The sequence below is a fragment of the Panthera uncia genome, chromosome F1 (assembly GCF_023721935.1).
Source record: "Panthera uncia isolate 11264 chromosome F1, Puncia_PCG_1.0, whole genome shotgun sequence".
Lineage (NCBI taxonomy): Eukaryota > Metazoa > Chordata > Mammalia > Carnivora > Felidae > Panthera > Panthera uncia.
In genome coordinates, this window is record NC_064813.1 from 55,585,117 (window position 1) to 55,610,275 (window position 25,159).

At 43.4% G+C, this 25,159-nt stretch overlaps 1 protein-coding gene across 2 annotated transcripts in view; it reads right to left on the bottom strand.

The window, feature by feature from the left end:
• Positions 1–25,159, bottom strand: part of SLC30A10 (solute carrier family 30 member 10) — a 35,589-nt gene extending 10,430 nt beyond the window's left edge. Inside the window, exon 1 of one of the 2 annotated variants that reach the window (XM_049634578.1) lies at positions 24,653–25,159. In XM_049634578.1, coding sequence (XP_049490535.1) covers positions 24,653–25,100 — 448 coding nt within the window. In that variant the 5' untranslated portion in view covers positions 25,101–25,159. Of the gene's footprint in view, positions 1–2; positions 647–24,652 lie in introns of those variants that run through there. The other variant, XM_049634577.1, reaches the window with a different exon arrangement.

The window sequence follows — 25,159 nt, forward strand, 5'->3', positions numbered from 1 at the left end:
ACGAAGAAGGCGACGGTGAGCACCAACGTGCTGGGGCTGCTCATCTTGGGACTGGCCGGGGCCGGGGGCGCCCCGCGGGGCCCCGATCGCGCGCGGGGTGCGGCCCTCGGCCGGCGGCGGCGGGCGGCGGCGGCGGGGGCCCCAGCAGGCGAGCCAGGCGGCGCAGTCCTGGAAGATGAGCAGCCCCAGCACGTTGACGGCCAGCCCCAGCGCGCCCACGATGAGCACCAGCTCGGGGTCGTCGATGCGCTCGGGCCGCGCCAGGCGCAGCACGGCCTCCACGGAAATGGTGAAGCAGAGCGCCGTGAGGAAGACGGCGTTGCTCAGCGCGCCCAGCACCTCGGCGCGCGCGTAGCCGTAGGTGGCCCCCAGGCCCCCGCGGGGTCGCCGCGCCACGTAGCCGGCGCCCAGCCCCACGCACAGCGAGATCAGGTCGGACAGCATGTTGAAGGAGTCGGACAGCAGCGCGATGGAGTTGCCCAGGTAGCCCGAGACCAGCTCGGCCACGAAGAAGGCGACGGTGAGCACCAGCATGAAGAGCAGCCGGCACGTCTTGCCCGAGTAGCGGCCCATGTCGCCGGGCCAGCCGCCGGTGGGGGCGCCCCTGCGCGGCCCAGCCCGGTGCCCGCCTCTGGCCTCGCTGCCCGCCCGGCGCCGGGCTTCTTATAAGGCGGAGGCAGAGCGCCCCCGGTCCCGGCACGTCCAGAGTCTAAGGGAGTGGCCGCGGCGGCAGTCTCTGAGGGCCCTCGGGCCGCCTGCGGGGCCCCTTCCCCCTTCCCGGCCCCACTTGGCAGGTGGCCACGGGCCAATGTCTGGCCTTCTAGGACAGCGCGGGGCAGAGACGGAGCTGCTGGGGAGAGGGGGCGTGTCTGCAGCGCCCTCCTCCCCGAGCCCCTGAGGCCTGGGTGGGATTCACCCACCGACCCCGCTTCCCCAGTCCCTCCCATCCCAGTGCGCCGACTGTTGACTCTGGGCGATAAGGACCTTGAGCTGCGGGGTGTGTGCTCTGCGGTGAACGTGGACACCTTCGCGTAGGTGCCCAGACGGGGCTGGCATTGTAGATTCCACATTAACCCGGGGAGGCCCCGGCCAACCCTGCCCAACCTTCAGGGCGCGTCCTGCTTTGCCTGTCGTAAAGCTGGAGCTGAGCCCTCACGTAGCATCCCCACTCCACTACAGCCCGTGGGCTATTTTATTCTCTCGCCTTGCGCATCGCCTTCGCGCCAAGAGCGGGTTATCGGTGCTGTCAGCCCCTCACGGCACAGTGTCGTCCCTGTACCCCACCCCCACCCCACCCCCACCAGCACCTTCACTCACAAGGCCTCCCACCAGGTGAACTGCGGGTGGCCCTGGAGGAGAGCACGGATAATTTTTTTTTAGTTTTTTTAAAAAAAAAAAAAAAAAAAAGTCTTGAGGATCCAGGAGAAAACAAAAGAAACTGGAGAATACGTTAAGGTAGAGGCAGAGAATTAAAGCCGGGCTGCAGAGGAAGGGAATTTAAAAAAACAAACAAACAAGCATCGCACCCTACAGCGCTCAGAAATGCGCTTGCTTTCCCGGTGGTAGGCACAAGTCCCTTGACCACCGAAGAAGCGAGGCCAGGCCTCCTCTGTGTACTTGCCTCATTTTCCATTGCAGAGAATATTCTACTCACCCCCATGTGTCCCTCAGAGAATGACCTGGTACTCAAAGTTCAATCGCCTGCCCTCCATGAAGGTTTATTCCAAATAAAGCCTTTCCTGTTGACCACAGGCTCAGTTCCAAGTAAAAGTTATCCAGAAGAGAGCTGTCCCCAGGACTCTGGGAGAGGCCGAGCACCAGAATCCTTGACGAAGGGTGTTTGCTGTTGGGTGTTCAGGGAGGGGTGGTGGGAGAGCCCACGATTTTCTTTCTTGGTTTGTTTTTGTTTTATGTTCTTTTCTCATTCCCAAAAGGATCTGAATGTGAAGTCTGGTGATCTCTATTCCCCCTCTCCTGTTCCTAACCCCTGAACTTTAACCATTCCTGAAACACATCTGGTTTGGGCTTGGAAAGAAATGTGTCCATTTAGCAGCACGCTCTGATTCTAGCCCCAGTCATTGCCTTAGCCTTATGAAACATGATCTTGTCTTTTAACATTCTCTAAGGGTCTCTAACAAGCATCCTTGATCCGAGGGTGCCACCTTACACAAGATGAGCACCCAAACTCAAGACGCCCATTAAGCATTCCCTCCTCGCCTCCAGGAAAATATCTCTACGCGAGAACTTGCAGAAACTGATCATTTAAAGTATCTCTAAAAATTAGTATTAAATTGGTCAATAATTTAAAAGAAGCAAAGAGATACAGATAGGTTGATGAAAGTTTTGAAGCTGTCTGGCCTTGGACAAGACCCTTAATTGTTTGGGCTGGTTTTCACTACTGTAAAAAGGGAATAATAATAGGGTCTTCTCATATGTTTGCGAGGATTAAATGGGTTAATAAGTATAAAGTGATTATAACAGTGCCTGGCACAGAGTAAGCACTCCATAAATTGCTAGCTGCTTATTAAAAAGAAAAAAACAACAAGAAGAAAAAGAAGGTGTGGCGTGAGGGGGAGGAGACTGGGCAGGAGGAGGACAGAAGGGCAAAGTGGTTCAGGGGGCCACGTTTCATCGTTAGCATGTTAGTATGGACATTAGCATCACGGCAGACGTGTAGCAGACTGTTGAACTACAGATGTCTTACTCTGATACGAAGAAAGATATCCCAGTTTCTGGCTTATACTGTCTTCAAACTATGAAGCCTTTGACACCCGTAAGGCAGGACAGCAAGCAAAGCAGTCAGAACAAGAGAGAAGCCTTGTGCAAATCCCTTGACAGTTCTCCCACAGTCCCTGCTGATTGCATTTGTCATTCACAACTGAAAGAAAAACCCGAGGTCAGCAGAAATATATCACTTGTGCCTGTTACCCAGTCGTTCTCCTAACTGAAGGCAGATAAGAAGAATCATGTCGCTGCCCCAGGAGGTCAGTTGATGGAACTAGAAAGCCAACAGGCAACTGAGGAAGCCTTGGGCTTGGAAAGCTGTGTCTGAGGGCCCCTGCCCAGGGCTGGGCCTTCGAGACAGGCTGAAGGTGTCAATAAAATGCACTTAAGAAAAATGTTTTGACTAGCTAACTGTGATTAGATGGATGGATAGGTAGGTAGGTAGGTAGGTAGATAGATGGGTAGACAGATAGATACAGTTTATATACAGGGAGAATATATATAATCTAAGTTAATTGACAAAAATTTAGGCTGTGTCTTACACTTTCCTATATATGATGAGGTTTCGAAAGGTTTGTTTAATGGGCTTTGACTGTCCGGCCCTGTGCTGAGCACTTTATAGGCATTACCTCATTTCATCCTCACAACTGACTCATCAAATAAGCACTTATTTTATTGGTGAAGAACCCAGAACCCAGAGATTTTAAGTCACTTGTCCAAGATCACACAATATGTAACCGATAGAATGGAGATCTGATCGAGGCATCAGACTCTAGGGCTTACAGTCTTCACCCCCACATTATCCTGATTTAATAATTTTCAACACTCCTTTTGTTCTTTTTAAGTTTTACTTTTATTGGCATAGAACTTGATGCACTACAATTTACAAAGTCAGAGACTGTAACACTGAACGTTCTTCCTACACTGGTATTGACTCAGAAATTAACAAACTTTTCAGGAAATTGAAAAAGCAGCTGTTTTGTTTTCATTTTTTTCTTTTTTCTTTGAATTTTTTTAATGTTTATTTATTTTTGACACAGAGAGAGACAGAATATGAGCAGAGGAGGGGCAGAGAGAGGGAAACACAGAATCCGAAGCACGCTCCAGGCTCTGAGCTGTCAGCACAGAGCCTGATGCGGGGCTTAAACTCACAAACCTCGAGTTCACGCCCTGAGCCAAACTTGGACGCTTAACTGACTGAGCCACCCAGGAGCCCGTTTTCATTTTTTTTCTAGTTGACAAGAGATGATGCTAGCTTTGAGGAGGAGAACAGACATCTGGTCCAAGGCACCAAACTCCTGCTCTTATAAAAGAGGTAGCTCCTTTGCCCCCTAGCTCCTGCCTCCAGATTTTAAATACATCATCAGAAGCTGGATGCTCCTCACCCTTAGCCCAGCTCCAAACCCGCAGAGCATGATATATCTGATGACTTCCCTGAAGAAAATTGCCTCTGTCTCTCAAACAAAACAAAAAAGGGTGGGGGAGGCACCTGGGTAGCTTAGTCCCTCGAGTGTCCGACTAGATTTTGATTTTGCCCCAGGTCATGACCCCAGGGTCATGAGATAGAGCCCTGGGCATGGAGCCTGCTTGAGATTCTCTCTCTCTCTCTCTCTCTCTCTCTCTCTCTCTCTCCCTCTCCCCCTCTGTCTCTCCCCCACTCACACTCTCTCTCAAAAAAAAAAAAAAAAAGAAGGAAATTACTTCTCCAGGCAGCTGAGAGATCTTGTGTACACATCAGCTCCTTGTTGGCAAATTTATATAACATGTATATTTGTAGCACTTCGTGACACAGATACTTTTTATACCCCAAAATGCACATTTTGCATAATGCACATGTCTCTCGAAGTGTCTTAGAATACAATTCCATTTACAAGATTCTGTACTTGAGGTGACCGCATTGTTTTTGATGATAGAGGCATGCGGTGTGAAAGAGGTAACAAGTAGGTGAGTGGTCAGCTCCACTGTGCCCCGGGCCGTTCGGGAAGGGATTCTTGGCAGCACCGTGAGCTGTGGCCCACTCAGAAGGGGCAGCTCCAATGTGACTTTGGAGCGTGCCCGTCAGCCAGCCGTGGTCTCTCCAAAATGCCGCTTTCTTGCAGCAGAGTGATGTGTCTGCTCCTAGCACTGGGCCCGGAAGTGGTAAGAATGCAAGCCCCATCATAACATCAATGATACAGTGCTCGCTTCGGCAGCACATATAATAACATCAATGATACAACCTGCTTATTGAACGAACAAACAAGCTCTAGAAAATTTTAAGTTTGTATTCACTTTAAGAAACCTTGAAAGAGAGAGTAGCATCGCAGTTACGACTTGACCTTTGGAGTCAGACTTGGAACCAAATCCCAGCTCTGATGCTCACTCGGGTGACCCGGGGCAAGTTCCTGACAACCTCCTCTTTCCTCGTGTGTGAACTAAAGGTAATAATAGTATGCATCTCACGGGGTTGCCATGAGGCTTAAGTGACCAAACATCTCAATTGCTTAGTGCAGTGTCAAGTTCATAAGAAAGGCTCACTCAATAAGTGTTAATAAAAAATAACTACCACTTTGATTTGTAAATCCAAGTGTAGGGAGGGAGAAACATTTCCTTTCTCCAAAGGATCCACACAGAGTTACTGTTAGAGAAAAATGTGTTTAAGGAATGGTTTGCAACTTAATCTAAGGAGCAGTGAAACTTATGCAGATGTAAGATAAACTGTTTTTGAGTTCCTACAGCTGGAAGGGGAGTGCCATGTTCCAAATGTTTGTGCTCCCACCCCAAATTCTTATGTTGAAATCCTAAACCCCATAGATGATGGTATTAGGAGGTGGGGCATTTGAGAAATGATTAGGTTATAAGGTGGAAACCTCAAGAATGGGATTTGTGCTCTTATAAAAGAGACCCGACAGAGCTTTCTAGCGCCTTCCGCCATATGCAGACACAGCAAAAATGCTCTGGCTATGAACCCAGGAAAGAGTCCACACCTGACCGTACTGGTATCCTAATTCCGGACTTTCATCCTCCACAAAGGTGAGAAATAAATTTCCGTTTGTTGTGAACTACCCAATCTGTGGTATTTTGGTAGCAGCCCAAATGGACTAAGACCTAGTGTAAGAACCCAAGTTACCAACTGTTGAGTGCACGGGTATAAACGAATGACTTTGATTTCTATATCCCAGGGATGATGGAGTTGAGCTGTTTGACACATTTGGCCGGGACAATGCCATGTCGGTTGGGGTCGGCTTGTCTTTGTGGGCACAGCGGCTCTGGTCTGTGTGCTTCCTACCATCTGCAGATATCAAGGGCTCACCCAGGTACTCGTGGGGACGTGCTGCGCGTGAGGTTTGAAGAGGGAAGGGAAGGGAAGTGAGAACAATCACAAGAAAGGGGATCTGGCTATTGGGACGAAGGGGAAAAAGATCAGAGGCAGAACTGGGGATTCAAGAAGTACATCATCCAAAACTCATCACTCACTGACAGTATTTGGGTGTGATTCCTTCTACTTGATGAACACGAGGAAAAAAAAATTTTTTTCAATTCAAATGGAAGCAAAACCAAAAAAGCCCTCAAAGTTGCAAGAAACAGGGAGAAACTCTCCCTCGGTGTTGATTTCAAACCCAGTAATAGTTTTAGCTCTAAGTTACGTCCGCTGTCACTTAATAATTTACGGAAAGCCTTTACGTGTGTTATTTAATTCCATCTGAAATATTCTCACACACACAGACTTCTTCACTGCTAGATTCACCTTAACTTTTAGACCATAGTCGTTCCACTTTCTACAGACTTGGTCACCTGTGATCAGCCGTGCTCTGGGAGGTGATCCTCCTGACGTGAAGGTCAATGGCAGCCTGCCACTACGTCTTGATGCCTACGTCATTTACCTGCCTTCATCTCATCACCCAGGCATTTTATCATCTCACATCATCACAAGAGGAGAGAGTACAGTACAGTGAGATATTTTGAGAGAGAAAGAGACCACATTCACATAATTTTTATTACAGTTCATTTCTATAATCTATTTTATTATTAGTTATTATTGTTCATCTCTTACGGTGCCTAATTTATAAATTAAACTTTACCACAGATATGTATGTAGAGGAAAAAACACAGTTGATATAGGATTCGGGACTATCTGTGGTTTCAGGTATCCACTGGGGGTCTGAGAACCATATCCCACATGACTACTGTACATGAAAATGAGAAAGTCCATTTGCCCGAGAAGTCACAGGAATAATTGTGGGGGTTTAAATAAAACCTATAAATAATACCTTCGCCTTTATCTGCCAAACGGGGTGGTCCAATATTCAGGGTTCTGTAGTGGAGAGGTGTGGGTTTTGAAGCCACTCAAACCTGGGATACAATCTTGGCTCCATCAGTTGTTGGCAACTGGGCAAGTCACCTAACTTTTCTGAGGTCTATGTTCTCCTCTATAATCTGGAGGTAGAGATATCCTCTCACACAGTGTCTGTGAGAATTAAAAGGAGATAGCACAGAGGAGACGCTGCATGATGCTCTCATGGTAGACAGCTGACAAAGAGCGGATCCTTTCCTTACCTTCTGGCTGTCATCATTCCCAGGACTACTGTTGACTTCTGACAGGTGCCAATGTGGAACCCCCTTCCCAGTTATTTAGATTACTATTTTTTATAAGATCGTCTATTTCCCTTTGGTTCCAATTATCCATTTAGCTTACAACTAATTAGCTACTGATTAATAAAAGGTATTATGAATGTAAAATTGATTAAATATGATTAAATAAAATATTTTAAGACTATAAACATATTCAAAACAAAATGTTTCATAAACCTAAAATTCCAAACTTCGCAGCTGTCATTGTTACTACACTTCTTTGTCCATCATGGTTCTATCATCTCTTATCATGTGGCAGAAGGTCAGAGAGAATCAGCATGATGGAGAGACATAACTTTATGACTATCACAAAATCAGAAGCTATGTTAAATATTACAATGAGGTCTGGAGGAGAACTAAGATTCTTGACCTCTGACACTAAATTACCGTACAACTTAGTCAGCAACTAAACTTCGGAGCCTTAGTTTCCTAATCTGCCAAATGCAGATAAGAACCTCATACTACTTAGGGCATGTACATGTTTTGAACATCAAATAAGACAATGAAGATACAAACATGAAGACAAAGAGGAGGCATAGCTGTTGTTACAATTGTGGAGCCACAATCACCATGAGTTCTAGAAAGCGAGCACTGTTTTATCTGTAACCACCAGTAATGTACAAGGGTCAGCCAAGGTTTTAGGTTGCCTGACCCCCCCCCCCCCCCCCACCGCTTCCTTCTAGTAAGAAGTTCTGTCCTTTTGGACACAGCCATAGGCATATAACCGACGCTGAGCCAAACATAGTTCCTCATTCCCTGGCCACCATGCGTGATTCAAAGGATGGGCGCTTGATCCAAGGTGGACGGACCACAGTTCTTCTCTTGAGGTTTTCAAAATATATCAGAGACAGAGAGAGAGAGAGAGAGAGAGAGAGAGAGAGAGGTTCTTTTTCTTGACTGGTTACTAAGCAGTGAGGAGGTGACTCAGAGCCCCTAATAATCATGTCTCCCCCATGCTGGGCTCTGTGCTGACAGAGCTTGGGATTCTCTCTCCCTCTCCTTCTGCCCCTCCCCCACTCGTTCTCTCTCTCTTCTCTCTCTCTCTCTAAGTAAGTAAACATGTTTAAACAAATAAATAAATGGCAGACTAAATAGGATTTCTCCCCAATGTTAGAAATTATTCCCACTCCATTTTTCTGTTCCCTCCAAAGGAAAAACTCCTGAAAACACTGTCAGTCTTTACTTCCTCAAATTCCATTCTCTCTGTCACCCATGCAATGCCACCTCCATCTCCATGACACCACTGGAAAGGCTTTGTGAAAGTCTGACTCACGACTTTCTCATGCCTGAATCCACTGGTTTTCTGTGTTCCTCTCTTGGAATTCTCTGCACCAATTGTTACTGAAGACCTTGCTTTCCTTTTTGAAGACTTTCTCCATTTGATGGCTGAACAATGCAGCCTCCTGGTTTCCCTTCTATCTCATGGGTAGTTCCTCCTCCTCCTCTAAGTCTCTAAATGTTGGTGTGTCCCAGGATTCAGTCTTAGGCTCACTAATCCTGTCTGTCTATGCTCATTCCTTTGGTTATCTCGCCCAGTCCATTCTCTAGGACTTGGCTCATGCTATTCCCACCTCCTAGAACAGTCTCTGCCCTTTTCCTCCTTATGCCTTAAGCCTCAAAAGCCACTTCTTCAGGGGGCCTCCCCTGGTATCCACTCTGTCTGTGGCTCACAGGATGACAGGAAATAAAGAATAGATTAAATAATAAAAGAAAAAGGGAGGGAGGAAGGAAGAGCACGAATGAAGGAACACGGTTCACAATGGAGCTCACAGCTTCTTGTGTTAAGGAGACTCTCCATTCCCCAAGCTTTGCATCTCCACAGACGCACCTCTACAGGAGTAACACTCCTGGTCTCCTTCTGTTGCTTACCCAGCTTTTCTTGGAAGCAGGGTAACTACTCCGAATTACTAAGTGTGGGAGAAAGACTGGAGCATGCTTGGCTGACCTTTTCTGGCCTTTCTTTTTCAGATTCGCCTTCCTGCAGAGACCTGCAATCCTGGTCTGCAGGTCCAGGAAGGAAACTGCCTGGGACAGGCTCTGCCTCGTGGAGGGAGGTCTGGGACGGGGTGGGTGAGTTTAGTTCTGGGATGAACTATTAAGCCTTTTGCTGCTATACGTCAAAGCCATAGTCAAAGCCAAAGCCATACCTCTAATAAAGTTGGTATTATGCCCAATTGTCACCTATATCTTACGTAACAATTGTTTCCACACCTAGGAGAATAAGAAAGGGGTATTATTTATTATTCCCTAAAGCCTTAACATACTGGTGAGTGGGCAGGAGCCTGGAGAAGGATTAAGCTAAGAATGTACAGGCCAAAGTAACACAGGGTGACTGAAGCGTCTGGAGGGACAGAACGGGTGCTGTAAGGTTTTAAGGCTCCAGTAAGTGTGAGCCTGGCAGCATTTGACTGTGGCAATCACAGGAGCCTACTGCCTACAGAAAAAAAATGGCTGTTGTTATAGCTGCAGGGCTGTTTTAACAGGTCCTCGTGAGAATGAGTTTTCAAGACTGGTTTTACTCTATGCTTCAGACTTAATGTACAGTGAGTGAGAGGGAGAGCATAGTTTGCTCTCACAAACAATAAGGCTGCACCAGAGGAAGGGAGTTTTCCTGAAGTGAGACAGATGCAAAAAAGAAAGGGAAGTGCACACATATCTAAATATTCTTAAAGAGGGGATTAGATCAGATCAGACTGGGGTTCTTTAAATATTCTTAAAGAGGGGATTAGATCAGATCAGGTTCTTTGGTTCCCAAAGAAATCCTTCAGTTCAGAAGCAGAAAGGCAAGATTTCAGACAGCTGGCTGGGCTCTGGAATGCTTCCATCACCACCAGAGAGAACCAGATCCAGGGAACTACTAAAAGTCCTCCTCTTAAAGCTGTCAATACTGTCTGAAATAAAAGCAACTGGGGAATATAGGATCTATGTGATGTTCCTCGCCCACCCCCATTGTGTGCTGGGTGTGCGGAGAACAGGTCTTTTGTATCTCTAGTTCACAGATTTTCAGATGGAGGGGAAGACACTCAAGGAACTTCACCCGAGGAACTCCATTCACCTGGGTCTTGAGTAAGATGGAAGGAGCCAGGGCCTGAAGCTAATGCCCCATGAGATGAGACTTCAGGGGTCCTGGGGAGTGGATTTTGTACATGGGAAGTGATATGAACTGTTGACCTGAGGGCAGTCTGTGCAGGTTGCTTCTTCCGAAGATGGGCACAACCATATCTTCTATTCTACATGTTTTCCCACAGGGTGACCTTGATGCTCCTTCCATCAGAAGTGGGTCCACGGGCTTGACCTCCTTCTATGTTATCACTTGCACGTAATCTATAGAATCTGAGGTTGGACCAGAAAAGGCATTGAAGCGTCTACCTTGTTTGATGGGACACTCGTGTTTGAGACCCTGAGGTGCCACATACCATGTCCTGAGGCCACCCCAGCGTGAGGAAGCCAAGACATTGAGACCTTCCAGCCCACGAGCCAGACAGATGATGGTGCCACCACCTGCCACCAAGTCACTACCTCACTTCGTAGTCTTCCCAGCTGAGGCCCCAGACATCATGAGGCAGAAAGGCTGTTCCCACTGGCTCCTTTCCAAGCGCCAGGCCACAGAATCCCAAATATCATAAAATGATTGTTATTGTATGCCACTAAATTTGTGGTGGTTCATTACACAGCAACAAGAACAAGGAACCACTGGGTAAAGATTGGCACAGACTTACAAAGCTTCCACAAAATTCGGAACTATTTGAGAGGAGAAGCCTAGGAAGATTAGAATAGAATATTTAAGGCATTGTTAGATGAGCTTCAAATAAAAACGGTTACTGTGGATGCAAGGGTTTGCTTGTGTCCTGTGGGAACAGGTCAAGAGATAGACAGTTAGGACTCCAGGACAGGCACACGGAGGATGAGACACACTGAAGGGGACTGAAGGAAGATAGGATAGTTTGACCCAGGTCTGGGTTACATTTTTTGTTTAAGTGGAAAATGCTTTTCAAATGAGGTGATCCAACTCAGAGAGGTGAGAGTTGACAAGATTTATTTGGACAACAGTTGCTTTCGGCAGACCCAGAAAACAGTGACTTCACTTTCTCACTGTGCTAAGAAAAAAAAAAAAAATCTATGTGGGAAAAACACATGCCTGACCCAAAAAACAATGGCAAAGTAAAAAGAAAAAAGGTCAACAAAAATGCCAGCCTCACATGTGGTAGAGAAGGAAAGGGAACAATTTTAAGCAATTGATTAAACCATTTAATCACTGACAACTCAACTGAGCCTTTTTGAGGAAAGAACACAAAAAGGAAGCAAAACCCCAGAAGCACCTCCCAAACTTCAGAACAGAAGATTCAGCGGGATGATATGGCACTCAAGGCCTGAAACATCCCACAGCTGTGGAAAGACAGTATCTGCAAGAGCATGAAGCAGGAGCTGGAGCAATGGGTCGATCTTCAAACCTTCAAAATAGCTTCAGCTCAGAGACCCGCTAAGACTGACACTCCGGCTGAATCATGTGTGGAATGAGGGAGAAGCTTCCTCAGGGAGCAGGATTCGCAGGTCTAAGTGGTTCTGAAGCTAGAGGCAGCGGCGATGGTCCCTGAGGTACAGGATGGGAAAAAGCCCACTCACAGGAGACTGAGTGTAAACAGAGCCAGAAACAGGAGGTCAAGATGGAAATGGAATTCAAAATCTTCTTCCCACCCTTCCTTCTTCCTTTTCTTTCTTTCTTTCTTTCTTTCTTTCTTTCTTTCTTTCTTTCTCTTCCTTCCTTCCTTCCTTCCTTCCTTCCTTCCTTCCTCCCTCCCTCTTCCTCCATTCCTCTCTTCCTCTCTCCCTCTCTGTCTTTCTCTCTCTTACACACACACACGCACGCACACACACACACACACACACACACACAAGGATTAGGAAAAAAAAGTGCCACAAATAAAATATGGAGCCTAGGATGTCATTGCTGCAAATTTCTAAACTCTGTGAGTAGGCAGTAATATTTTAAATGTCACTCTCTGGGAAAGGATGCAGTGTGTTTACCAGATATGGAAATTTTAGTACATAATTAACCTCTTGTTGTGAGGTCTCTATTAGTGGAGTTAAGTACGCAGGTCTGGGTCGTGGCCAGTCTGGCACCATCTCTTCGGCATCGTGGAGACACAGAAAACAGGAGGGCGCCCTCTGTCTGCCGTCCTTTCATCTGACAGCCTTGAGTCTCTGCTATGGTCCTTACGTCGTAATAAGGGCCTGGTTTATCCTAAGTGTTGAGTTCTGAGAACCTGAATCTATCTATATTAAGGGCTCTAGGTTTGGGTTCTGTAGTTCTGTAGTTCCATTATGTAGTTCTGTCAGACTTCTTTGAACTCTTCAAAAAGTGTGGCAGGAAATTAAGAAAATACTCAGAAGCCAAAAATGCAGTAAAAACCAAAATCCAACCAGAAGAGTTGAAGCCAGAATCTGACTTAAAGATATCTTTCTGATAAGAACAAGTGATTTTAATAGCCATATAGACACAGATGGCATAAGAGACAGAACTTACATCCACGCAAATGGGAGAGTTGGATCAGAGATCCCCTCAAAGATCAATCACTTGGTGAAAGGTTGAAGTGAAACAAAACCATCAAACAAAAACTCACCCCTTGCAAAGAAGACAACAAAGAAAGGGCATGTTTCAGACTTGGTTATGGGTGAAGAGGAAAAGTGGAAACCACACCGTGGCCTTCATGTGAGAATGCAGCCTGCGTTTACATTACCTATGTTGATAACAATATCTCAAGCAAAGAATTTTTTATGTTCTCTCAAGTTGGTAATACCCTTAGGCACCCGACAGAAACAAATGCATATTTGTGTGGAAGAATGTGCGTCATCTATTCCTCAAAGAACTCCCTCAGAGAAAGTTCCATTGAACATGAGTGAGTTCACACTAAAAAATAATGAAACACTTAAAACACAAGAAAGGAAGCCACCTTGAGAGAAGCAGCAAAAATAATAAACAGGAAAATCAGACATGTAAAAGTTGCCAATGTTGAAATATCAGATACAGAATATAAACCAAGTATATTTAATACACAGGAATAAAGGAAGATATGGAAAATGCGAGTAAAGATAAAAGCACTATAAATGAAAAATAGCTAAAATTAAGAACTCAGTAGAAGGTGCCTTTCTCCTCCCAGCCAGAGTGTTATCAGTCAAAGTCTAATGGTGATCCTGGACTCTCACCCCTGCCCAGTGTCAACAGAGACCAGGTGGGAATGTGGATTTCTATTCCCATCTTATAATGACAAACCCCTTCTTCTACCAGCACAGTGTCAGAGGACTGCTCAAACAGAAATTTTATTTATTTTTTTACTGTTTGCTTTTGAGACAGAGAGAAACAGAGCATGAGCTGGGGAGAGGCAGAGAGAGACACACATAGAATCCGAAGCAGGCTCCAGGCTCTGAGCTGTCAGCACAGAGCCCAACACAGGGCTCAAACTCATCAACCACAAGATCATGACCTGAGCTGAAGTCAGACAGCTCAACCAACTGAGCCACCCAGGCGCCCCACAAACAGAAATTTTAAATAAGATCCACAGTCTCCTACTACCCCAATGTTCAGGACTCAACTGAGAATATTTCATTATACCAACACCAGGGAAATTTGTGCTTGAATGAAAAATAATATCAATGCTTGGATAACACAGATGTTAGTATGAGCTGACAAGGATTTTAAAGCAGCCATCATAAAAATACTTCAACAAGCAATTACAAATATACTTGAAATAAATGGGGGGGGGGGGGGAAGGAGTCTCAACAAATAAAGAACTAAAAGGAAATTTTAAAACTGAAAAATACAATAACCAGGGACACCTAGGTGGCTCAGTCAGTTAAGCATCCAACTCTTGATTTCAACTCCAGTCATGATCTCATGGCTCAAGCGATTGAGCCCCATGTCAGGATCTGTACTGACAGCATGGAGCTTGCTTTGGATCCTCTCTCTCCCTCTCTCTCTGCCTCCCCCCTGCTCATGCTCTCTCTCTCTCTCTCTCTCTCTCTCTCTCTCTCAAAATAAATAAGTAAACATAAAAAAAAAAAAAGAAAAAGACAAAGAAAAATACAATAACCAAAATTAAAAATTCAGTGGATGGGCTTGACAGCAGAGTGGAAAAGACAAAGGAAAAACTCAGCAAACTTGAAGATAGAATAACAGCAATTACCCTACAACAGAGAGAAAGTAGGGGGAAACTGAAAAGGAGCTTCTGGGTTGGTGAACACATCAAGATGCTGGCAAAATGGTACACCCCAAGAGGTCATGGAAGTTCTGCACACCTTCCCCCATACCTTGCCCTGGGCATTTCTTCTCTTTGGCTGTTCCTACATTGTATCCTTTATAATGAATGGGTAATAGACCAAAAAAACAAAAGACAAATCTCAATGACTCCTGTCTGTTTGCATCTGCTGAGGAGTTTGGCCACCTACTGGATGAAAATGTGGAATCTAAGTGTGATGACAATGGTGTGAATGCCATGGCTAACAAAAATAATGCAAGTCTCAAACAGCTCAAAAGAGAAGCTGAATGTAAATACTGGCCACACAACAGAGATGGCGGGGGGGGGGGGGGGGAGAAAGACACTTCAAAAAGAGGAGACTGAAAACCACTCAAAAAACTAAAAAGCAAAGAAAATAAATGTTTTCAAAATAAGTCATGGATTAAAATTCTATTCACTCCTAAAAAAAAAAAAAGAGTGAGCAAGGTCTCAGGAACTAGAGTAACTATATCAATTATAAATGGGGGATGATAAAGAGAGGTTAGGTTTGTACACTTCACTCAAACTGGTAAAATGCTGACACCAGTACTGACACACTGTGATTAATTAGGTATGTGTAATGTAATGATGAGTATTAGGTATGTGTAATGCAACCACATTAAGTACGTGTAATGCAACCATGAACAAAGCTATGCCAAGATGCCCTCAAAAACTCAAAACAATAGGAAAATCAAAATTCAGTTCTAAAAAATGTTTAAGGAAGATAGGAAAAGGAAAACAGAAATGAAAGACAGAAAGAACAAACAGAAAATAAAGATGAAATGGTTAAGCCCTAACCTCTAATAATTGCATTGAACATAAATGGTACAGATATAACAATTACAAGGCATAAAATTGGCAGAATGGCTTTAAAAAAATCCAACTACATCCATGCCATGGAATACTACTCAGCAATACAAAGAAACCAACTACTGATATGCACAACTTGGATGATCTTAAGGGCATTATCCTGAAAGAAAAAGGCCATTTTTAAAGGTCACGTATGTATGATTCTATTTACATAACATTTTTGAAATTATAATATTATGAAAATGGAAAACAGATTAGTGTTTTTGAGGGCATAGAGATAGGGACTCAGAGTAGGAATAAAAAATAAAATAAATAAAATAAAATAAAATAAAATAAAATAAAATAAAATAAAAGGCAAGAGGGGTATCTTCATGGTGATGTAATCATTCTGTATCTTGATTTTGGCGGTCACACAAATCTACACATGTGGCAAAATGGCAAAGAAGCACACACACATGTTGTACCAGTATCAGTTTCAGAAAAAGTGAAGACAAATCTTAAGAATTACCTAGAATCTAAGAATGCAACACAGAACAACAAGAAGTGGGAAATATGACAAAGCGTATACAAAATAACAGAGGACAGAGTAAGAAGATCTGATATTACGTAATTAGTGTCGCAGAAGGAGAAAATAGAAGGAACAGGGGAGGGACAAAACAGAAGAGATGGTATCTGAATGTAAAAGAGATTAAAATGCTTAGATTTGGGAAGCACAGTGACTCTCAGGTGGGATAAATAAAAAGAAATTCACGGAGGGAAATATTGTAGCAAAACTGAAGAAAACCATGGAAGTCTTGGTGCCAAACTTACCCAACTTGGATGTCCTGAAGGAATGACATCCACCCCAGTGGAAAACAATTCAGGCTGAAACTACTGGAGGAGCCCTGTGTCTACCAGGCAGGACTACACTCGAACAGAGACTGAGCTCAAAGTGAAGAAGATTCGGGGTTTTATGGTTTCATTGTTTTAAAATTTTTTTAATGTTTATTTTTGAGAGAGAGAGAGAGAGAGAGCATGAACAGGGGAGCGGCAGCGAGAGAGGGAGACACAGAATCCGAAGCAGCCTCCAGGCTCTGAGCTGTCAGCACAGAGCCCGACGCGGGGCTCGAACCCACGAACCATGTGATCATGACCTGAGCCGAAGTCGGACGCTCAACCGACTGAGCCACCCAAGCGCCCCAATTACGGTTGCATTTTGACTTGCCTTTGGTCTGTCCTTTAAATTAATAATCACAAGCTTTGATTTCTCTGAATAGTAACTCAGAAGGTCAAACATACCTAATTTGGAATTTTAATTTTTCTCTCATAATTTGATATTGTGAGGAGAATCATGTTTAAATTGAGGGCATTTTTACATTGTTGACATTGAATTCTTAAAATATCTCGATGCTATAATTTCATGTCACAATGTAATTTCTGAACACCTGTGGAGGCTCAGAGTTGATTTCACTAATATGCTTATTCTTCTAATCCGCTTCAGTCATTGGGGGCGGGTGGGATCAAAATTGCCAAGCCTTCGTCCCAAGAAGAATACCCAAAGAAAACATGGTTGGTATTGGGAGCACACAGCTTAAGAAAGTGGGCCACACAGACCTGTTCATCTAGTCCTTCAAGGAGAGTCATGAGTGAAGAGAACACATAGCAGCTGAGAGTAGGGGGAGACCTCCATTCCTCTTGTCTCATGTTTCCATGAGGGACACTCTCGGGTGGTCTCTGTCTGACCCCCTTCATTCCCTCTCCAACTTTCAGGTAAGAAGTCACTCCTGGAGTGGGAAGTTCTTCTCTCAGTGGTAGGTTTAGTTGAAAGAATGGAAGAAGCCTGGCCCAGCCCCTCTTGGGCTTTACCCTTCCAACTGTTTGCCTTCAGAGAATGTACATTCTGTGTGTGTAGGGACCCACCTCTGCTCCCCAAGTTGTTGAGCAATGCTTGCAAGAGGAAGGGTATGTTTACTACTGAGATGAGCGCTAGGAAGTCTATTACGATACTGAAAGTACCTTCTCCCATCCGGCTTTTGTCAAGAACTGAACTACTCTTTTTATTGCTATCTGACCATCTTTGATTCCTTCATCCTCACCTAGCTCAAGCCTCAAGGTGGAAGTTATTTATTGGCTCTATAATGTCCAATCTCCTCAATTGACTCTAGTCACCAGCTATAGAGCTGGATGTTGGTTCTGTTCTTACTCTGTCCTACAAAATCTCAAGGCAGTTTCTTCAGGTAAAGAATCCTACAGAAAACAAGTGGACCCTCCAGACAGTACCTCCTTCAAACCTGACTTCTCTGCCGCTCCCCCGTAAGGAACAAATCTCTAGTTCTCATTGGTCTGAGTTAGGATCATCTTTTTCCTATTGTCTTTTGGGTTGATACATTTTTAGTGTTGTCACTGCAGATAAAGAGCAAGAGCATAGATAGGCTTCATCAAAAATTACTTCCGGGGCGCCTGGGTGGCTCAGTCAGCTAGGCGTCCGACTTCGGCTCAGGTCATGATCCCACGGTTCGTGGGTTCAAGCCCCGCATCGGGCTCTGTGCTGACAGCTCAGAGCCTGGAGCCTGCTTCGGATCCTGTATCTCCCTCTCTCTCATTGCCCCTGCCCTGCTCATGCTCTCTCTCTCTCTCTGTCTCTCAAAAATAAGTATTTTTAAAAATTAAAGAAAATTACTTTCCTCAAAATTCTCTCAAGACACCTTCTCAAAGGTAAACAATAAATATCAGGATGTGGACTTTGGAAAACATTCTAAGAAAAAGGAGTCACTAGATTTATGGCCACTTATAAAAAATGATGGCACGTCATAGTCATCAGAGACAGTTACACATAATGTTTTCTAAAAACTGTGTTGACTACTGTCTCTGTCAAAAGACCAAGACAAAGGAGAAAAATAACAAATATGTCTTTACATCCTGTAAGCATCTGGCAAAAGAAAACCAAAAGAGTAAGTTTACTCTCACCCCACCTTCTTGGAAAATTAGGCCTATGAGCAAGGTGAATGGGGATGTCATTACTCACTAGTCAGAACTGTAGGGAAATGTTTAAAAGGCAAATCACCTTATGGCAGGATAGAGGTATGGAAATGCAAAGTCCTGGTTCCAGCATCAACTGTGAGTTAACATTAAAACATTTGGTGCCTCGGCTTCTTCATTTGCAACTTGGAAATATGAACTACACTTGCATTATTTTCATGAATGTGATAGTCTGATGTTAATACCATGACAAAGGTTTAAAATATATAATTTTTTGGAGCACCTGGGTGGCTCAGTCGGTTAAGCATCTGGCTTTGGCTCAGGTCACAAGTTTGTGAGTTCGAGTCCTGCCTTGGGCTCTGTGCTGACAGCTCAGAGCCTGGAGCCCATTTCAGATTCTGTGTCTCCTTCTCTCTCTGCCCCTCCCCAGCTCATGCTTGCTCTCTCTCTCTCTCTCAAAAATAAACATATTAAAAATATATTTAAAAATAATATAATTTTTAACAGTTGAAAAATATAACCAATGCCCTTCTACAAAGTGTTATCTTGAACACGGAAAACGAGGAAAGTAACATTTACAAGAACCCTTTGAAAAATCGTGCATCATGAAGGTATTACTTAACAAAAGAAAAGCATATTGATTCTTTAAAGTCGGTGTAATGATACATGAGATGAAGCTCAAAATGGTTAAGTATCTTCTCCATTATCAGACCCAGTACATGAGGGAAGAAGGGCTAGAACACGTGTTTTCCAGTGACTGGTCCATGTTCCCTTTGGTTCATCCTAGTAAGGATGCTACTAACTTGTCATCAGTAAGATACATGTTTTGTGTGGTTTTCCAGGAGTAGCGATGGGTGTGTATTGGTCAAATGCATAACTAACAGCAAACAGTTATGAGTGCTGGTCCAGGATAAGGTGGGCTCTGTGTCATGGCTGTGAAGTAAAGCAAGGGACTTGTCCCCAGAGGGGTGTTACTGATACTTCATTCATTCTTTGCCCTTCAGTCCTTGGACAATCACTACCATCCACTACCACCAAGCACTGTGTCGACAAGTTCACACACACAATATAATTTCATCCTTGCAACATCTTAAAAGATAGACACTACCCACTTTACAGACAGAGAAACTGAGGTTTAGAAAGTTTGAGTATCTTTCTAGAGGTCAGTCAGCTACTGGGATTCAATTTTTAGTGTATTAATTGGCACTGTTTGACATGTTATTTTGTGATTATTGCTGAGCAAATTTCCAGTGTTTTTTTTTGTTTTGTTTTTGTTTTTGTTTTGTTTTTGTTTTGTTTGTTTGTTTTGGTGAAGCAGAGTAGGTCTTTAATTAAGGGCCTAGACTCAACCTTGTAATTTCTTTGTGCCCTACCATGAACTACCTGTATGACCATGGACCTGACTCTACCTCTGTTTTCTTGTCTGTAAAATGTAAATAGCAAATATTCTGTCACAATACATACAATTCTGCAAATCAATGCAATACGTTCTAATTATTTCATAAGACATGCAGCTCTCCAAATGTATGCCACACAGTGCTGTGACTATTGTCTGTACACTTCCCGAGTGCCCGACAACCCATGGATGTCAGTAAACACTTGGTTTTCATTAACATTTAACTCAGATATCAGAATAGCCTCTGCATGTTAGAAGAAAATGGCTGAGAACAAGGAACTGGTTTATCCTTTTTTTTTTTTTTTCCCCTTCAGTTGAATTTGACTTCACAAATGTGAAATAGCACCTATTTTTCAATCTTTTGTTAATCTTTCTTATTCACTCCCTAGAACTGACCCAGAACGCTGTAATTGGGCAAAAAGAGAGAGGAGGGGCTCACCAAGCTGTCATGAACACATGGAAAGAGATGTAAGGGAATACAAAGAACATCTAGCGTGGGAGAGACTCTGTAATCTACGATAGGGGTGTGTGTGTGTGTGTGTGTGTGTGTGTGTGTGTGCACTTACCACTGAACCCTCACGTGGAAGTTAATTGTTCAAAATCCAACACAGTGCTTGGAAAACAACAGCGTCAGGTATGGACAAGTGGCAAAGTAACAGGTTTGGGAATTAAGCATGATTCTTAAAATGATGTAATAATATTGTAAACTCCCAATCATTCCTGTGAACTAGACACAGAACTCAGGGAAGCTCTGCCCAGAAAACTTTCCCTTTCCAGTTTGAAAAGCTGTGTTCCATGGTGCAGTTTCTGACCTCTTATTCACTCCCCGGTATTTGCTACTGGGAGATAGGAAGCCGATTCCCCCTTGCCTCTCCTAAAATCTCAGTGCCTTGCTTATTTTGCTGGTTTCTGGATCAAATTTGCTCTACAAGGAAAGGAAACCAGATTTGCTTTCAGGGTCTACAGGACTGTCCATGTGAAAGTCTCCCATCAGGCTATGGTATTGAGTCTTAACTAGTACTGAGTCTAAATTAGAAGCTTGTGAGAACAACCAATCAGCAGTGTGTTACAACCTTCCACAACAGTGTGTCTGGTTGATTACTGTGCTGTCACTGCCTCCAGCGATTTGGTTAGAGAAACATAATGCCAGAAAGGTGGCTAAAGGGACAGGGACAGGGAGGGTGGGAGGAGGAGGCTGGGGGATGGGGGGGGGGGGGAGGAGGGGGAGAGAGAGAGAGAGAGAGAGAGAGAGAGAGAGAGAGAGAGAATGAGCACAATTTGGACTCAAAACGAAAACAATTTAAATAAATTCAAAGGAAAGGCATTTTGTAAAAAAAATAAAATAAAAGTAATAAGCAGATATTTCAGATATAAATTGTTCACCTATAAATTATATAAATGGCAAGCCTAATATATCCCAGACAGATCTACACAAAATTGTCTTTGGTTTAAAATAAGGCCAATGTATATAAAGGTATCTGTTCAATATAGGGCGAGTGCATAGAGAGTTACAGTAGTTATATTTTAAAGAAAACTCAATTTTTAAAAACAAAACAAAACATAAAAGACAATGTGAAAGTCAAGGAAAGTCAAGGAAACAAGGAGTAGGAAAAACTGTAAACACAGCAGATTTAGTCCTTAAGTCTAGAGAAAGAAAGCTGGTGTCACATATTTCTTGGGATCTGAATCTACATGTTGTTTTAACATCTTGCTCTTTCCCCAAACACACACGTAACCATCTACATTTCAGACTTTCCCCCTTGTTTGTTTTTTCTTCCATGCTTGTGATTTTTACTTTTTTCATTTTTTCCTTTTACTTTAGCCAAAAATACCTACTCCCCTATCACTTTTCATGTCAGGGATGGACTCATGCCAGCGAGGGATTGACCCAGGGTTTCCGGGGTCCTTCAGCTGAATCTTCTACATTCTTTTCTCCCAGGGTTTTTTGTTTTGTTTTGTTTTGTTTTATTGTTTAATTTCTGGCTCCATCTGTCTGATTTTCCAACCTTTCTTACTCCTTGAAACTCACGGATATTTTAAAGTCTTAACAGTTTAGACAGTCTATTCTATTAATATTTAGAGTTAGTGATCTTATATTTTACTTTCCTATGACCTCAGACAGCAGATGTAACTGATACAATTCCCACATCAGATGGATCCAGCAGAACCAGTTAAAGATCCACAGAACCAAAAGAGAGTGAAGACTTGCTAAGTAAAAACTTTCTGGCCACAGATCCCACAGAAGCAGTGATAGATTATCCTGACTCTGATCACTAACCCAGGAGGGACCACAGCACTGCAAGCTAGGGTTCTAGGCATACAGAAATTCTTTATCCTAAATGGACGTCAAATCTTCTGAAGTCAAGAGTCATTGTTCTCTCATATTGTATACCTCCTGGTATCAATTAATGTGTATGGATTAATCAATTTCTCCTTGAAATGGAAGACAATTAAAATGGGGTAATGTCAGTTTCTGAGATTCATCCAAATGTTTACTTTAAACTTTTTTAGGTAATGGGAAAGATACCAAAATGTATGTTTTACTAAAAGTGCTAAGTACGTAACTCAATAAATGCAAAACAAAGTAGCTATCTTAAAATTACTTGGAGGGTTTACACATTCTAAAATTTCTACCAGAAGAATGCAATACCAAAAGCTATCAAAAGAAAGTGAACACAGAATGTGGATCTTAAATCATTAGCTCTATGTGTATACCTATCACTGTACTTAGTTATATAAAGTAGAATATTGTATAGCATCCAACGCTTCAAAAGAAGATAGATATTCTGGAATTTAGGCAATAGAAACTGATATGATCAGGGTGAAATATTTGTCTTAAGCCTCTTTTTGTTGTCTTAGCATGGACATAAACATTAGAAAGCAGCACTTCCCAAACAAGAGCTAATCTAAGACCTATATGACAATAATTCAATTTATAAAAATAAAATTATACTTGTCTATCAATTCTCACATTGGTCAGAGTTAAACCTTTTGCCTAAAATTTTTTTATTGTATGTATATTTTTGCCTAAAATATACCATATGTCTGAAACACAATGGTAAGTTTAGTGATGATGACACTTCCAAAGCTGAAACTAACCATTTGTTTGAAATCCACTTCCTTGCCTTAAAATTATACTTAGCAATAAGAAATATATTTTTCTTACATCAGATATGTGAATTTTATAATCTGGAGTCTCAAGTAATAATTTCTACATGATGACTGATGTAAACAAGGCTTAGGGTCTCAAATTAATTGTCTTTTTAAAAGGATAAGGTTTTAACTGATTCATTAAATTGAATAAAGATATAGGTTCTATTTTCTTCTTTGTTCCCTTTTATCCTTAATACATACTATAGGTGCTCTCATAACATACATTCTACTAATCGGGAAATTTAGACAGAGATAGCATAAAAGACTGGACCTAGTGGACATAATTTACACTGGGAGCAAAGGCAGAAGGAATAAAATGAAAAATCCAAACCCAGAGAAAACTGATCAGCATCAAATAAGGAAAATCTTAAAATTTCTTCAAATCCAGATGAGCAATTAGAATTCAATAATACTGGATTATTACATAATTCAAAAGCTTACATTGTGATTTTTTTCTAAGTTTATTTATCTTGAGTGAGAGAGAGTGGAAGAAGGGCAGAGAGAAAGAGAGAGAGAGGGAGAGAGAGAGAGAGAGAGAGAGAGAAAGAGAGAGAGAGAGAGAGAGAGAGAGAAAGAGAGATTCCCAAGCAGGTTCCACACTGTCTGCACGGAGCCCAACACAGGGCTTGATCTCACAAACCATGACCTGAGCCAAAACTGAGAGTTTAACCGACTGAGCCGCCCAGGCGCCCCATGCATTGTGATTTTTTTAAAAAACAAGTTACTCTTTACCAAGTGCCTGTTAAGTGCTAAACACTCAGGATCACTTGGTGCTTCCTACTTTCATATTACCTGTGGGCAGACAGGCTAGCTGAGCTAACTCGAATGCTGCCCTGTGGTAAAGCCATGATTTGAATCTGGTCTGTTCATGCTATGGGACTCTTTTAAAAAGCACTGGAAATTTCTCTCTTCTGCAAGAAGCTCTTTATATATATGTTTAATTCCTACTGTAGGAATAAAGAAACATTTTCATCTAATGATTTATCATTTGGATTCATTGCTTTAGAGTCAACTGCTCTCTCCCAAGATTTAACTCCATTTTTTGACAGATGGCCCAATGAGTGGTACCCACTCTTAAGCCCTTCCAAAAGTTTCATGTGTAAATAGTTTTTCTTTTTGTCAAATAGAATGGATGCATACAATAAGTCCAAATATTTCCATCTTAAAAAGAACTAAGTTCACTAGATCATCTCCTTTATTTTTTCTCTCCCCATTTTCTGTAAATTCTTCCAGTATATAGTCCTATGAATTTGTCAGCCAAGACACTTGTTTGACCCTTTGCTTGATATCAGCTGGTTAGAGGGCCCAGTATTTTCTTAAACATATTTTATGGGGACTCTAAAATATTATTTTTAAATTCAAACACAGCCGTGTCGCATCTGGCCACTTATTAAAGGAGACTGTTTTCAATGCCACATCCACTTTCTTTCAAATTGCTCCCTTCATGGCCCTGCTCAGTACCTTTACTCCCTGTCTACCTCTCTGAACACTTTTCATTCCTGGTGACTAAAAATTAAAGCCCCCAAGATGAAAGCGGCTTGTGGCCACCCAGCTCACCAGCAAATCTGGCCTGGAAGCAACTCCTTTGAGAAAGATCTTTTGTGAAGTCATGGACACGAGGCCGACCAAACGAGCTGGGCCTGTCTCAAAAGCACCGTCAGAGGCCCCCGCCGACGGCACCAGCCACGAGGCCGACCACATCTGCTATAACATCTAAGGAGCTATTTACCTGTTTCAGTGTCTCCCTGGGGCCTGTGTGCCGTGCAGTAACAGCAGTCCAAGGTGACATAGTTAAGGACACTGAAGAAGAGGCCAATAACTCCAGCACTGAGAACCAGCAGTGGCTCCTCTGTCTTCTGGGGATCGATATACCTTTTGACAGCTTCCACCAGGATGCTGAACATCAGAGCCACGGCAAAAATGGAGTTGCCAAACGCTCCCACCACATCTGCCCGGAGAAAGCCGAAAGTGCTCTTCCTGTGCCGTTTTATCCTGCTGGCCCTCACGCCAAGCCAGGCGATGATCATGGAAACAAAGTGGGAGAGGACGGCGAAGGCATCGGAGGCCAGGGAGAGGGAGTTGCCTATGTTGGCGATCACCAGCTCCATCACGAACAGGAGGACGCTCACCGCGCACAGGAGGACTAACCGGAAGCTTCTTCCCGAGTATCGCCCCATGGCACCCCGCTCTCGGGCAGCTCCTCACCCCTCTCTTGGGAAGGGTAACTCTCCCCTTC